The 17,872-nt window shown below is 36.3% G+C and overlaps 1 protein-coding gene across 12 annotated transcripts in view; it reads right to left on the reverse strand.

Annotated features, from left to right (window-relative positions):
- The window catches only part of stxbp5l (syntaxin binding protein 5L), a 144,815-nt gene that overhangs the window by 110,255 nt on the left and 16,688 nt on the right, over positions 1-17,872 (reverse strand). For all 12 annotated transcript variants that reach the window (XM_084123108.1, XM_084123116.1, XM_084123114.1 and 9 more), the window contains exon 2: positions 14,546-14,643. In XM_084123108.1, the coding sequence (XP_083979234.1) occupies positions 14,546-14,643 (98 nt within the window). The remainder of the gene's footprint in view (positions 1-14,545; positions 14,644-17,872) is intronic.

Here is a 17,872-nt window from a genome sequence, read left to right on the forward strand (position 1 = left end):
AAACACACTCGTACGCCCACACTCCAACACACACGCATACACACGCTGACCTGTGTTCTAAATGTAAGAGATGTGTCTTATGTAAAGCTATCAGGAGATTGTGAAGCTACAGCTTCAAGGAATGTACTTCATTCACTTCGGTTCAAACAGAAAGAGGCGAAACAGTCAATACGGTCAGAAAAACACACCGCAACATTCAAGAATAGTGTTAATACAGAATATGATGATGGTGTGCACTACTGTTACTTACAGGTTAAGTGTGTAATTTTCTCTGACATTCCAATATTTATTTTACCTCAGCAATACAAGCAGAGACAACCAGGACCTATCAAAGTTGACTTCCAGAAGAGTGTAAACACTGTGGCTCTGTGGCATTTCAAAAGAATTTCTTAGATTGTTTGAGAGCTCTGACATGTCAACATCTGGCTTAACTAATAGGGTGAGTTTGGATCAAGACCGTCTGTTTTTTTGTGAACAACATGGTGAAACGTTCATTATTTTTTCCAAATGGCATGCATAAATTCTACGCTGTATGTTTAAACATCTGAATCATCACATTTTATAACAGCAGAAACAACATAATCTAATTGCAAACAAGTTAATAAAATAATCTACAAAATTAACAAATGTAACACATTAGAAAAGTATTTTTTATTAACTCAAAATAATGTAACTAAGACTAAATGTGGCAATAATTGTAAAAGTTAGTTTCTCTCTCTTTTTCTGTCTGTTTGTTTTCCTCAATCTCGCTTTGTCTGCTGGCTGCTAGTGAAACTTTGTGGAATGAAAGTCATGTCACAATTCCCAACAGAACACATCTATCAATCTTTCACAAGCACTCTTTCCACTCTAATCAGTTCAGGAATCAAAATCTAACATTATCTAAAAGGCCAAGCATATTTAAATGATGTCCCTCGTTCAAGGGCAATAACTAATTACAATGATGACGATAATAGAAGAACAGAGAACTGATTGCAAAAAAAAATGAAATGGGGAAAAAGGACAATGGATAATAGCCCAGTGCTAGAGTTTTTTTTTTTCTTTTTTTTCGCAGCAACCCTCATTTTAGATAAAATAACCACCTGCTGCTCTGCTGCTATGGGAATGGAAAATGCATATGACAGAAATCAGCATTTTCTTTCAGGTAAAAGCATATGTGTTTGTGTATGCGTGCATTCTGTATGTGCGCTATATGGTTCTCGAATATGATTCAAAGTAATTGTGATAGAACACGACGAAAATGAACATTTAGTCATTTCCTAAACCTCTTGTTCGAGATCTGAATGACTTACTTTCTTTCAGGAAACATAAAACTGTTAATTTCCATACAACAAAAGCAGACAGTTACAACGTAATATGTACAACGCCGAGGCCATTTGTAGTAAAATGAATGTTTAAATGCTACAGTCATATAATCTAGGTCTGTTAGTCCATTGAATTATTGCTTTAAAAATACTGATTGCTGTCTCACTTATTTTGGGGTTAACTATACCTTTAATGCAGCATTCCTGATATACAGGGAGATTAAATGTTCACACACAGACAGTCCAGGGGCCCATCAAATCAGTCCTGCTCATTCATCCATCCATCTCTTTCTCTTTATTCCATCTCCCTCCTCTCTATTTGTATCTCTCAAATATTCTAGTTATCCTTTTTTCTCAAATATTTTTCAAAAGTTTAGTGCTGGAGAACACAAATCATTCTTCTTGGTCTTAATAACATTCTGTACACACGTCTTCTCTTTCTCTTGCTCTATCTATTCCTGCATTCATCTGGAACACCTGAAAGGCAATCAGGGAGGCCTTGACTTCTGAGGATATCGATTGAGCACAGGCCCACGTGTGTCTGTGTGAGATTTGATCTGTGTCCCTGAATCTCATGGGGCCATATTTGTATCTGTGTGGACAGAATGTTTCGCATGTTCACCCTCATTAACCCCCATCATTTACTTTTTCTGACTTACATCATAAAAGTTTCATAATAGAGGTTCATACGACTCTTACACTATATACAAAGGTATACCAACCATATAGGGTTTTACAGTTTAACCGCACCTTATGAGAACCTTTTGAAGCTTTATTGAGCTTTTTATGCTGTAGTTCTTCAGTAAACCATCTATGTGCTGGTGCTTGAAACCAATACATTGGACTTTACACTGGACCATTAAACCAATAATATACATCAAGAAAATTTTAAACTCCAAAGAACCATATAGTCCCCTCAAGAACTAGTGGATGACCAATATGAGTTTTTTTTCAATTGCCGATGCCGAAATCTTAGAGAGCAGGGTGGCCAAAAGAGTGGTGCAGGTATGACATCACTTTGAAGGCCAACCGGCAGTTAGCATCACACTGGTTTCCTCTACAAAAACCCAATAGGATTTCTCCATAGGTTTTTGGATTATCGCTAAAAAACAAGCTCTGTAATTAACAAAAGTATATGATACTTACACGTTTTGTCCATCAAGATCATTTTCACAGATGAACACAACTTTTATGAATTTCGCCAGAAGAAAAAAAGGTAGACTATAAACAAACAACACCACGGTGCCACCACTAAGCTTCCGACAACTCTTTCAGTTTTTATCTAAAAACATTTTCCCAGAAAGTTTGAGTTAGGGAAGTTTATAAGAGCACAACTTTAAGCATAAAGAGGCTGTAAAAGGGGACTGAACTTATCTGTTCGGCGTGATGACGTTTAATGTCTCCGACAGCCTCGTTAGCAACCGCCTTTTTCAAGACACATAACAGCTTAAAAAAACACTAATTGGGTAATACTGATGTATTTTATGTTGTAGCATAAACCTTGAAAGTATCTTGAGCTTGTGTTCACCACAGACCTTATTTCACCCATTTAACAAAAAACCCTTTTTAAAAAAAAACATTGACTTTGGGACGATGGAACCGGGCGTGCTAAAATGCTAACTCGCTTCCACGTTTCGGCCTACAAATGTACGTCATACCTGCATCACTCTATGGTTGATATAAAGTCAATATATTATCACTAATTTAATTTAAAGACCTGCACTTAAACATTGCTGCAATATTTACTAAATTAATTTGTAATTGTTATTTTGAAAATTTGTGAAAAATAATAAAGTCAGATTTATTTTTGTGTCAAAATAGCAGTCCAGCTTCCAACACTTATCAGCTGATGCAATAAATAAAAAAAGCCAAATATGCCAGTATATATAGGCTACTGGTCGGTCACTATTATAACCATATACCAGTGGTTGTCAACCTTTTTGACTCAAAGCCCCGAAAACTGTCCAAAACAATATTTGAAAGCCCCTATATAATATTATCATAACTACAGTACTGTGCAAAAGTCTTAGGCATGTTAATATCCCCCCACCCCCCCAAAAAATGGTTTTAAGTCAGTTATTTATATCTTTTGCTGTAGTGTGCCAGTAGGAAATATCAGTTTACATTTCCAAACATTATTTTTGCCATTAATTGCAATAATCCAGTGAGATTTGTGTATGCACAAGGAGTCTGACAACAGCCGGTATAATCTGATCTCACCATCATCGAGTCCGTCTGTGATTACATGAAGAAACAGAAAAAACTGAGACAAACTAAATCCAGAAGAACTGCGGGAACGTCTCCAAGATGCTTGAAGAAACCTTCCTGCAAAGCAAAGTGTACCTGGACAAAAGCCGTTTTAAACGCAAAGGGTCGTTACACCAAATATTGATTTGAATTCGTTAATAGAAGTTAAATCATAAATAAATTCAATTTATGATTTTATTTTTGAAAGAATTCTCACTTTACAGCATTTTAACACAAGTACCAGTACTTTTCACAGTACTGTAGCTTTGCTGATAGGTTTCTTCAAGCATCTTGGAGACGTTCCCGCAGTTCTTCTGGATTTAGTTTGTCTCAGTTTTTTCAGTTTCTTCATGTAATCACAGACGGACTCGATGATGGTGAGATCAGATCATCCTGGCAGTTATTTATATCTTTTGCTGTAGTGTGTCAGTAGGATATTTCCTACTGACACACTACAGAAAAAGATATAAATAACTGACATAAAACCTTTTTTTGCCTTTAAGTGGGGGGGGGGCATTAACATGCCTAAGACTTTTGCACAGTACTGTATACCTGTAATATATAAACTATAATAGTATAATAACAGAAACTGGGAGTGTAAATATAGGTTAATTAACCACAATTAAAACGGTTGTGTCAGTGATCAGTCATTTAAATTTTGATTAAATGTTTTTTAGCATTTAAATTAAGTTAGATTGTTTTAATACTAATATTCATTATTAACAACAATATATTAATCGATATATTTTCTTTTCATTTTAAGTTATCTTGAGGCCTCCTCTGAAGTTTTCTGAGGTACCCTGAATGAGAATCAATACAGTACAAAATATTTCTTGATCAGAAGATCTAGAAGTTCTCAGCTGAACCTAAGGTGCTACAATGAACCACTGAAGAAGCTTTTATTCTATTTGTAAGAGTGCAGGAATGTTAGCCACAGCGTGAATACACTTGAGAGTTGAGTGTGTGTGCATGTGCTCGTGTGCCAGTTAGTCAGTCAATCAGTTATTTTTTCCTCCACTTATTTGATCTGCTCTTCAACCTCTCCACCTCCATACTCATTAAGCCCATAGGCCTTTCTTTCAGTCACTCTAATTGCAATCATTTCTGCACAATGACCGAATAACACCATTTATCTCTCTTCTCCATCCTTGCTTCGACGCCAACCCACCCCCGTGCTCCCTCCATCCATATAATAATCAGCCAATCAACATCTGTCAAAACTTCACCACTCTGTCAAACTGAGACAGGTCAAGAAGGCAGTTCACATGCATTACATGCACATCAAGAGAAAAATTCAACATAGCACACACATACACACCCAGAAATGCGCATAAACATAAGCACACAACACATAATACACCGAAGCAATTTGTATGCTGGTTAACTGAAGCCTGAAAGGACAGAAGCCTCAAGGACACACAAACATAATCTAAATATTATTTTAATTAAGTAAAGAATGAAAGCCCTCAAACACACACGTTAATCACACATGATTGACCTTTTTTGTCCGCTGCTTTGAATATCTCTATAACCTTTTCCTATATTCACAACTAGAAGAAAAATGCCCACAACTATATACAAAAAAAAATGTGTGTGGGTCAGGATTTGCTTACATTGTGGGCCAAATGTTCCCAGATGGACAGTAAAAACTGAAATAACCTTCACTGTGTGGAAAAGCCAACGGTCCCTTGAGGAAACAACTTAATAAACATACTAAATGATGTTTTAATGAAAATGTAAAATTGCAGAAAGGTTTCTATTAAGGTCAGGGGTAGAAAATAGAAAAAACAACAGAAGTCAGTGTAAAGTACATATGCCATGTCAAAATTAAAATAAAAAAAAATCTGTGTGTACAGTAGGTGTGTGTATGTCTTGCATCTTGCTGCAGCCATAAAATGCTCATTAATTTAATTAGCGATGTTCACTATAACTCAGTTTAAATCAAATGTAATTAGGTTATCTGCAAGGATCCCTCGCTACAGTCTGAGTGTGTGTAATCGTGGGCATATGGCTTGGCAACGTTTTCCACAACACAGAGATTTGCTAACAGGATGAATATTAATGATGTCAGTGACATCACTGTAATATTTGCAAACTAAATTAAGATTGGTGTTCTCTTCCTTGCATCTTTTTAACCACCTATAGACCTTAGTGAAGGTAACATCATGTTTAATGTTTGACAGGAATGAAAACGAGGCTGTGAAGGGTAGAAGTACAATGTCCTCAATAGATTTTACTGTAGTTTAACAAAGTAATTGTTCAGCTGACAAAACATCTTAAAAAAAAAACTTTAAGTTGACTCTCGTGCACAGGTGACATAGAACTGCAAATACATATCAAGTGCCCCATTTGAGACAATGCCATTGTACGTTAGGGTTTCATTCATAAACATAAAGCCTAGTCCACAGATCAGCTTTTTCTGGCCAAGAATCTTTGTGACATTCAGGACCGAAACCGGTTACATACCATTCAAAAGTTTGTGGTTGGTCTCTTATGCTCACCAAGGCGACATTTGTTTGATCAAAATAGTCAAATACAGAAATATTGTGAAATATTATTACAACTTTTTATTTTAATATGCTATTCATAAGTTTAGACACCCATGCTAAAGTTGACTAAAAAGAGGAATAAACCTTTAAGGACACCAATTTTCTTTGTGAATGAATAATGTATCGTAAATAAATAAATGTTCTTCCTTAAAATACAGGGTGCATAAGTCTGGACACCCCTATGTTAAATTCCCATAGATGCAGGCAGATTTTTATTTTTAAAGGCCAGTTACTTCATGGATCCAGGATACTATGCATCCTGATAAAGTTCCCTTGGCCTTTGGAATTAAAATAGCCCCACATCATCACATAGCCTTCACCATACCTAGAGATTGGCATGGAGTACTTTCCATAAGATCATCTCTCAATGCAAATCAAACCAGCTATTAGGCTAACTGAAATAAAACCATGCCAATCTCTAGGTATGGTGAAGGCTATGTGAAGTAACTTTTTTTTTTTGAGAAAGCTAATTTTGTATACCATTTGCTAGCTTAATAAGGCATTTGATTAATAGGAAACAAAAAAATCCAATGTTAAAATCCAATGCATCAGAGTGTAACTGCAAAAAAAAAAAAAAACTGCATGAGAGAACTGGAGCAAAGATGTTATAAATATGAAGAGAGCCTGTAAAAAAGGGTGACATATTGTCAGCAGGAAAGATGGCAGCAGTGTGCTAACTATCAGCATCAGCGCTAAGATCTCAGCATTATTCACTGTCACTCTGACCACACGCACAAGGCATCTGTCATTGCCTTGGTGTTTGTGCATGTTTCTGTGACTCTGCGTTAGATGTGTTTGGATGAGCGTGTGAGTGCATGTGTGTGTTTCGCGCATCATTCCGACATTAACTGGACAGAGGCTGCGGTGAACTCTAAACGTGCCCTGACTGATAATGAAAACAGTTCCTGCTCTTTCACACCCTCGCTCTCCCCTCTCCAATAAAAATGGAACAGAAAAAGGGAAAAAAATGATGCAGAAGGTTACATGACTCCACCCGCCTGTGTTTTGCTATCTCACCTAAATTCATCATCACTCCCAATTCCTCTCTCTCTATTTCCACTAGTCTGCTTTGATGAGAATCGATAGCTTATCACAGAGGAGAATCCTATTACCTGTTCACACACATACAATCTTACAAACTCTCAGAGAAATGCACATCGAATTGAATTATTTTGTTTTTGAACATACGTATGTGCACACACACGGGTAGTGAATTCTATTACCAGTCTCCTATTGGACAGTAATCCTCTCTTCACTTCCTGCTACGATAAGGACTACATCACACAAAAAACATCTCACAGTGCACCGGTGTCACAGAGCAGATCCTAACAAAAACACAAAAGATGAATGACGCATACATTGTGCGTCAAAGGACGATGTTTGGAAGGAAGCCAACTGTCGCCCCTCAATGCACCTGTCCAATTTTATAACAATTGAAAAGAAGTTAGCATGCAATGCCAGTGAAATAGAACTGACCGCTACAGGGTTGCTGTTAGTGAACTCATGAGTCATGCAGATGATGCATGAACTAGAGATGTTAAATATGCTATTTTAAAGGGGTCCTTTTATACCCTTTTACAAAGTCTTGATTTTGTTTTTGGAGTGTACTAGAATATGTTTTCAGGCTTGATTGTTCAAAAACGCATAATTTACATTATTACAGCTCCTCTCTCCCCAGTCTGGTTGAACACGTCGTTTTCGATGAAGCCCCTCCTTCTGAAATATGAAATGTGCTGTGATTGGTTAGCTGGACCAGTGTGCAGCGCTTAGCACGTGTTCGAGAAATGTCACGCCCCTTCATAACCATATGCTCTACTCAGGTGTAAATATTAAAGATGGCGTCAATTTCAAACCATTTCGAGCCTGATTCAGACCCTGACAATGTTAACGAACAAGAGGATAGTGCTGAACGGATTTCAAGCACGGACTTTGCAAGCATGGATTTCACAGGACATTTCAGAGTGGTATGTTTTTTTTTTTGTAATTTCTTATAGATATGATGTTATCCACCATTTAAAGGTCCCGTTCTTCGTGATCCCATGTTTCAAACTTTAGTTAGTGTGTAATGTTGTTGTTAGAGTATAAATATCTGTAAAATTATAAAGTTTAAAGTTCAATGCCAAGCGAGATATTTTATTTAGCAGAAGTCGCCTACATCGAACGGCCCGTTTGGACTACATCCCTCTACTTCCTTCTTTAATGACGTCAGTAGAACAGTTTTTTGACTAACCTCCACCCACAGGAATGCTCCCTCAACTCTACCGGAATTCGTTTATGTACTTGCGCACTTCTTATAACTTACTGTGTTTACTCAGCTCTTACGGTGATTTTCTGAAGTAAAACTGACGCTTCATCTTTTGTGTGATGTACAATAAACTTTATTAAACTCATCAGTATATGTTTGATCATCATTCGGACCTGGTCCGAAACAGCAGACTTGTAGGCTATTAATAAATAATGGATACATACAAGCAGATGACAAATACGTTATAATAACCGTAATTAAACTACTAAACTATACCTGTTCCATCTCTATACAGCACTCTGACTCTGTAGGCATTATTGTCCGACTCGAAATGAACACCGTTACTGAGAGTTTCTGATATTATCATCATTCCGTGAGATGAGATTGTCCTGAGAGACTGAGCGCAAGCTCATGAAGCTCCGCCCCCTGGGTCGTCCAGCAGCAGCTTATTTGCATTTAAAGGGCACACACTAAAACAGTGCGTTTTTCTGAGCCCCAAAAAATGACAATTTAAACATGCTGTAAAAAATGATCTGTTGGGTATTTTGAGCTGAAACTTCACATACACACTCTGGGGACATCAGAGACTTATTTTACATCTTGTGAAAAGGGGCATAATACGGGACCTTTAATCAAATTTGTCAGAAAACTATGGTAATACAAACAGTAATGGATCACAAAATCATGAATCATTTTCCTAATGGGCAGAGAACAGCCTTACAAAAGCAAGAGCTTACAAAAGCTAAAGTAAACACTACATCAGTACTGTAATGTTAGTTAGCAGGTGAGCGGAGACAAAGCTTTGCCCTTCGTTTACATCTATCATAGCAACTACATAAAGCTTATAATTGGAACTGTTAATAGAAAACCCAACTACAAAAAAATGTAGTGATCCATAAACAACAGATTGTCCTGACAAAATGGGAATGGCTAAGTCTTTTAGGAGAAGCTTTTGTGCATATAGCCTGCAAAATGTGCAGCACACAGACAAACGTTGAGGTTATAATGTTCAGGAACAGTGTTAAAAATTAATTTTAACCTCTCTAAGTTTGTTAGCTTTAGGACAAACTTTTTTCCTGGGTGTAAAAAACAGCGACAACAACTCTTCCTTATCTCTAAAGCAGCCCAACATGGCCCCCTTTGTTGCGTGTTCCCGGGGTTTATGTAAATTTTAGGGTTTGTGTTGTCACCAACCCGGGAAGAAGCTTGTTGTAGTCCCTACCAGCCGTTTGTTGTAGTCCACAGCTACTCTGATATGAACAGAAACGATGGCATTGGTTTTACAGCATCAATTCGAGTCTGAGTCGATAATGAAACATTAGAAGAAATAGTTGATCAATTTGAACCACCAGCGCAAGCACGACTTGAGCAGGGCGTTTCTAAGTGGTCGACATTATTTGCGGGCAGCGAATGAAGAGCATAGGCAGGTTATGTGCAAATTTGTTACAAACCTACTTAGATTTCAGCAGGATCAAGACCCGAAATTACTGACAACTCGTTTCAGTCAGTTTAGAAAACAGTTCTTTCTTTTGGAAGACAATAACTTTATTTGTCATGCACTTTGATCTTTGAAATTTTGCAGACCTTTTACATTCACAAACAGATGTATATTATATCAACTATGTGCTAGCCGGCAAGCTTTTCTGGAGATCTTGGCTCCTTTTCAATACACACAAGTAGTAGTGTGGAATGCAAAAGCGTATGTCATTGTCGTGGTAACAAACAATGATGCTTGCCTGTGCTAGTATGTGAAACACCCTGCATCTGAGGTGATTATTATAACTACTGTATTTGGTGTTACATGTAAATGAAAGTTGTTGTTTTTTTTTAATAAGGAAACAGAAAGACATCTATTTATCGAAAATGACAATGGCATTTATTTCTCTATAAAATGTCTGGATTTGGATTTGAGAAACCAATTCAAAAAGAAGCGCAATAGAGCTCAGAAAAAGCGAGTATTATATTTTATGTCCATTTTTTTTTTTAAATGAATTTTACACAAATTTAATACATATAATTAGTATATACCAAAAATTAGATTTCAAATAAATGCTGTTTCACTTTCTATTCATCAAGGAATCCTAAGAAAAAATTATCACGGTTTCCACAACAATAAAGCACAACTGTTTTCAACATTGGTTAAAAAAAAGAGCATCCAATCAGTCTTGAGCATCCAATCAGCATATCAGAATGATTTCTCAATGATCATGTGACACTGAAGACTAGAGTAACGATGCTAAAAATTCAGCTTTGCCAACATTTCAATTATATTAAAATGGAAAACAGTCATTTTAAATTGTATTAATATACTACAATTTCACAATTTTACAGTTTTTACTGTATTTTTGAACAAATAAATGCAGCCTTGGTGAGCATTAGAGAACGACCCCAAACTTTTACACTTTTTACCATTTTGCATTTAAAAACCGTTTACAAACTCAATCCAGTTCTCAATTTTTCTAAATGGCATTGAAAATAAGCATGGTGTTTCTCCTACTCACAAACTAGTTAATCTAAAAATTAATATTGTGTACCATTTCATAATTGTGCCATTATTGAAGAATTTGGAAATAACTTGTTGCTGTTTGTCTAAAACAATGTTCAAACAAAACCTACACCACTGCATATACTTACAGACACACACAAGTAGCTAGCATAATCTGTTAAGACTGTTACATCAACGTGACGATTAATTCTGTCAGGATTTCTTACTGTAGTTCAGGGGTCACATTCACTTGCAAAGTAAATTTTTAATGTATTTTGTCAAAACAGAATCTTAATACGGGTTTTTCATCTGTGTTTGGTTCTGTAAAATTGCTTCTTTTCCACAAGTTCAGAATGACTTTACTGGATTGGTATGAGATAGATTATTTGTCTTCATTCATGGGGCTTATGCAGTTAGCTGACTGCAGTAAAGTGAATGCCACACCAATCTCAGCCCTGCATACTGCCATCCTGCCAAGATCTGCATCAAAACACACACACACACACACACACATCAATAAAACCTGTCAGTATAATGTGCTCCTTGCTTACATCAGCATGGTGCCTATTTTTATACACAGTACATATAATAGCGTATGTTTTACACCTGCCACGTCTTTCTTTCCTAAGCTATAAAGAGAGGTGCTATTTTAATATATTTACAAATCTTTCTAAAACGAGCACAAATGCAAACTCATCCATGCACACGTTGAGTATTCCCCTATAAAAATGATTTGCAGACAGTGTATGCAGTGAGTGCACAGAGAGGTTGATAATCAATAGTGCAGTGTGAATGTTTAACTTTGGCTGCTTTCAATCAATACAGAGCTCTGAACAAGAACTAAATATACAGTACCATTCTGCCCAGGAAAAGATAAAGAGAAAAAGTGAGGAATGAGAAAGGAAGATGAACGAAATGCAAACTTAATCGGAAACAAACACAATCAGTAAGCCGTAGTATATTATGATGTGTACAGGATGAAAGATTGTTATATATAGATATATATAGATATATTACTGACCCCAAACTTCTAAAAAGTAGTATAAGTATATTATATAGGTATCAAAGGTCCTTGCAGTGGATGTCATGCAACAGAATACAATGATGATCTAAAATCTGTGCACACAGTGACTTTACACAATAGTCCATGCCAAAACCTTCAGCTGACACAGAAATGGCTCCCAACAGAGTCAAAGCCCCTTCCTTTCATGTCTCATTAGCATGTGATACATGCGGATAAAAGGGCAGACAGAAATACACAAACAGTAGAAGAAAAAGTATCCGAAAAAAAGTAAGAGACAGATTGAGAGAGAGACAGGGAGAGTCATGCTTTTCACAGTTAAGTAACACAGTCCTATAGTTATCTACGGTAATGACAGGTCCATAATTAGCACAAAGCTAATTCACTATGATGCAAAAATGGCTCACTATCTCTCCTTCCCTCCCTCCTTTCATCTGTCTGCCACATAATTCCTGGGCATTTCTTCTCTCTACTTCCTGCTTAGTCTGACTCTCTGCACACAGACTTTGGTTTCTCAATATCACAAGCAAACCTCTGTGTTCAACCAAATAAATAGCATCATCATTAAAGGAGAACTCCGGTCAATTTTAACATTGAGCTCATTTTTTTGTAAATTTGGAGTGCTGTCAGTACAGAGAACAACGAAAAAATCGGTGTTGCCTACACCATGTTATCCTCTTTTTAAAATTTGCACCCTGTTGACTTCAATGGGGCAAGTTTTAAACCTGCTTTTAGCCTCTTAACATCCTTGATGTGTCATTACAAGTGCACAGCCAATGTGAGTGATTCCTTCAGAGTGAACACGGTGAATCTGACTGCAGTAGATGTGAAAGATATGAATAAAAATGAAGTTAATTCGGCCAGCGCTCATACCTGTATTTATTTCCTGTTTTCGGTCGAAGTCCACAGTAGTCGATTGTCGAGTTCACGCGCGTGATCATAGGTAACTAAGCAACAGTGGAGAACTCGACAATCGACTACTGTGGACTTCGACCGAAAACAGGAAATAAATACAGGTATGAGCGCTGGCCGAATTAACTTAATTTTTATTCATATCTTTCACATCTACTGCAGTCAGATTCACCGTGTTCACTCTGAAGGAATCATCTAACATGGCTGTGCACTTGTAATGACACATCAAGGATGTTAAGAGGCTAAAAGCAGGTTTAAAACTTGCCCCATTGAAGTCAACAGGGTGCAAATTTTAAAAAGAGGATAACATGGTGTAGGCAACACCGATTTTTGTCGTTGTTCTCTGTACTGACAGCACTCCAAATTTACAAAAAAATGAGCTCAATGTTATAACTGACCGGAGTTCTCCTTTAAGGACAAACTAAAACATTTTAAGTTGATTTTTTTGCAGGCAATGTTTCCAAATCATAAAACACTTCAGACACTTGAGCTGTACAAGTGCTAGGATCGGGTTAAAGGAACGTGATTAATTTATTCATAAATTTCACAAACCACACTTCTAAATTCTCTTCTAAATTGTGAGCTCTTTCTCTTTGGCGAAGTTACAATTCATTATATCTGTATTGAATAATTCCGACATGGAAACTGCAGAATTATGTGGAATGGATTTAAATGTGGAAAAATGTAGCAAAACTGAGTCTTAGTAGTTGTAGTTTAGTTCTCTAGGTACAAATTATACATTTAGTCCAGGTTCCCTAAGCATTCACACTGTAATTTTTAAGACCAAACCTAAAGATAAAAAAAAAGCATTTATTAATTTATTTTTTATGTTTTTGGTCTGTGCTTCGTTCATATTTCATTCGAACAGCACCAGAGTTTGTTTGGAAGTGGACTGAGACCCATCTTTTTGGCAGTCTGGTGCGCACCAGGGTTTGGATAGAAATGTTCACGCTTATTCAAGTGAACCGCACTAGCAGAGCAATCGCATCAGAGTTTGTTTTAATTGAAGCAAACACTAAGTGTGAACACGCCCTTAAAGTCTTATTAATTGATTAAAGCATCACCAGATTTGGCACAATATTTAAAGGAACATTGTCTGGGCTCTCAGTCAACATCTGTTTGGAGCAATTTACCCTTTTTTTTTTCTTTTTTTTTTAATGTGCTTCTGAAAGCGCACTGCTTTTTGCAAAGTAGTTGGCCCTTTTATATTGTTTACATGACGTAAATGCAAACAATGACCAAAGACGGGAAATTACCCAGCAAATCGAATCAGACATCTCTGAAAATAAAACATTACTGTAGGCTTACTGGTAAGGCAAGAACACTGATTTCACTCAATAATTCATTTTCTGTGGAGTTTTGCAGGCACAGAATCCACGCAGGCCTGTTCAATAATGCTGCCAAAGAATTATAGAACAAAAATACTAAGCTAATGCAGGTTTCTGTTAGTGGCCAATACTCATGTTTAGCCATTATTTATCCAACTATGTTGGAACTGGGTGTCTCTCTCTCTCTCTCTCTGTCTGTCTGTCTCTCTCAATTTTTCTGTCAGTCATTCTCAGTATTAATGCATTTGTGACATTGTGCGGCGATTCCTCTGGGAGTCACTCAAATGGTCTTACACCCTTCTATGCCATAGGGAGGTCTTTAAAGCAAGGAAACATGACAGCATTATACCTTACCTCAGAAAGTAGCTATCCCAAAGCCCAAAAGCCCTCCCAAAGTCTTGAAATTACACTGTGGAGGAAACAGCATTGGATCACTGAGGGAAAAAAAGGATACAGCCGTACTCCTCCGGAACGAGTGCCGATGGCAAGGATCTTCTGCACCGGGTCAAATGCCAGAGCTGTGGGCTGATAGGGAAATCCATGACGCACCGTCTACAGAGAAATGAAAACAAGAGCAAACATGAAAAAAGCGTTTGAAGAAAACATTGTGTGCTGCGTCAAGAACAAAGTACTGTACAGGCAACTTCAGTCATTCATTCCCACACAATAGTGACACAGCCTACGGCCTGCCTGAACCCCCTGTGACTCTTCTGAGAACAACTCACATGAGACAATTCTCGCTGCTCAATGTGCAGCCACCCGCTCTTTCCTCTCTCCTTCATAATATCTTCTGCCATATTTTTATTGGTTTGGCAGTACATTATACTGTTCAAAAGTTTGGGTTTGCTAAGATTGTGAAATGTTTTTAAAAGAAGAAGTCTCTAATGCTCCCCCAGGCTGCATTTACTGTATTAAAAATACAGGGGAAACAGTAATATTGTGAAATTATTGCAATTTAAAATGACTGTATTCAATTATAATATATTATAAATGTATTTTTTTTCTGTGATGGCAAAGCTGAATTTTCAACATCATTACTATAGTCTTCAGTGTCACATTATCCTTCAGAAATCATAAGCTTAAGAAAGGTTTCTTATTATTATCAATGTTGAAAACAGTTGTGCTGCTTAATATTTTTGTGAAATTCATCACTCCTTTAATACAATTGTCTTTATTAATAATATAATAAAATTCGATACATGTCAGTATGATTTACTGCAGTAAACAGGGGCGCAACTACCCAGTGTCAGAGGGGTATGCAGCAACAATTTTGGCAATTTTGTATGCGCTGTGTAAACAACATGATGGTTATTTTAGTTCAAGACTAAATGTGAACATGCATTTACTCATCTCACTTGCACGAAATCATTCAGTATTCCTCAACATAAATAAAAACAGTAAAATGCAATCTCAGAATTTTACGCAAAACTTTTATAATTAACTATATTAAATTACATAAATATACTTTATATATTTAATCTCACTTTATTAACCAATATCTTTGCTGCTGACCTTCAATGATCTAATTCAACCATACTAATAAGCAATTACTTTAGATTAGATTTAGAAATAAGAGTGTTGAACTTCCTTCTCCTGTCTCCTATTGTTCTTTAATCCAGTTTGTTTGAGCGGCGCCCTCTACTGTACAGGCGTAAATATGCATTTCCTTCATCCTGAGGCTTATTCATTTCACTTTTGGTGTGAAAGGCCCTTAACATTTGCCAAAAATATAACTTTTTTTGTTGTTATTAAAAAATAAATAAAAAACAGCAAGCCCAGCCCAGGTGAGAAAAAGTAACGCAAAAGTAATGTAACGCATTACTTTTCATAAAAAGTAACTGGGTAACGCAATTAATTACTTTTTGGGGGAGTAACGCAATATTGTAATGCATTACTTTTAAAAGTAACTTTCCCCAACACAAAAGTTGATAATATTCATGTATTATAAGGCGATGGAAGAAAACCTTATCCATCCCATTTTACTCTTAAATGTCAGATGTCAAAATGTCTTATCAAATGCAAACTGTTAATGGTGGAGGACATTGTATTGATAGCAACATGAAGTACAGGTCAAATTACTCAAGTCAATAAAATAACAAAACAAATGCAATCAAATACGCCCTGCTACTTAGTTTTCTGAAGAGCAAAATCACTTGGGATTTGAACCCAGGAACCTTTCAACCACATAATCGTACATCATGAATGATGACACCAGATCACTTGATTGAACCCCTGAATCCTATGCCATTTCATGCTGCCGTCAGACTGACAACACTCCACTTTCTATCTCATTTCCTCTTCCATGTCTACAATCTCAGCAAAGATCTCAGCATGCCTTTCTGGCACCTCGCTGACCACTCTAGCTCAACTTCATCGAAACCAATCTCCTCTAACCCCCAGTTAACGCTGTCCCACTCAGTCTCTCTTCATCCCAGCTGAAGGTCACACAACTGTCAACTCTTGATGTGCAATTATGATGGTATCCTTCATGACAAACTATCACATTCAAGGACAAAAATGCAACAACCACCTAAACCAGCCCTCCTACACCACCCAGATGTTTGTTTATGCTCTGTTTATAGAAAGAGTAACACTTTACAATAAGGTCTCATTTGTTAACATTAGTTAATGCATTAACTAACATGAAATTACAGAAAAAGCAGTACATTTGTTGCAGTATTTATTAATCTTTGTTAATGTTAGTTAATAAAAATACAGTCAGGTTAGTTAACCGTGCATTAACTAATGTTAACAAATACAACTTTTGATTTGAATAATGTTTTAGTAAATGTTGAAATTAACATTAACATTAATAAATGCTATAGAAGTATTGTTCATTGTCATTCAGCTTTATTATGTAAGTGTGCATTTAACATCTAGAATTTCTCACACATTACATCGTTACAAATCAAAAATGAGAGATGCTGTTATCTGCCATTAGCAAACAACTATCTGTAAGGACGGCCCCTTGTGGAGCATCACTGGGTTAAGTGCTTTGCTCAAGGACACAACAGTGACATGGGAACACAGTAAATCTACAGTTCAAGGGTTCACATTGTTTAATCTATTTGCTGATACTTCAGTGGTTAATCTCGTCAACAAAATTACTGGCAAAAATGCTTGTTATTACTAAAGAGTTTAGTTAAAAAAATATATGACAAGAAAAATCACTGCACAATATATTAAAAATGCACTAATAAGGTTTTTAAGAAGAACATTTGTGAAAGAATATGATTGTTTCAAATAATGCATTCAAATACAATAAATGTCAGGGATTGACCTGTTTGAGCTGCATCAGCTAATGTAACACCAGTAAAATGAAGCGCTTTTCTAGTGGATTAATGAACTCACCCAAACAAATTCAATACAAATGAGAGTAATCGGATATATGCAATATATAAACATTTACAATGTGCATTTGCAGAAAATGCACAAGTGATTGCACAAATTAACTGTGTAATTCATGTTGTGAATACGTTGTTTCCACAACAATACACTAAAACACAAATGATGAATAATTACATAATTATTATTCACATATAGATTATTAAAATAATTACAATAGTGTACTCGTCTTATTTCAGAAGATCAGGTTTTTATAACCAGGACATTTTTCACTTAAAAAAAAAAAAAAAAAAAAGTTGATATGTTTAAATCTGATTTATTTATGTTTGAATATTTCATATTCAGTTTACATATATATACACACACACACACATACACATGTCAGTAACTATGTAACTTTTCCTTATATTAGCTGCTTAAGTTTCTGGTCCACACA

The sequence above is a fragment of the Abramis brama genome (genome assembly GCF_963993115.1).
Source record: "Abramis brama genome assembly, chromosome: 8".
In the NCBI taxonomy this organism is placed as follows: Eukaryota; Metazoa; Chordata; class Actinopteri; order Cypriniformes; family Leuciscidae; genus Abramis; species Abramis brama.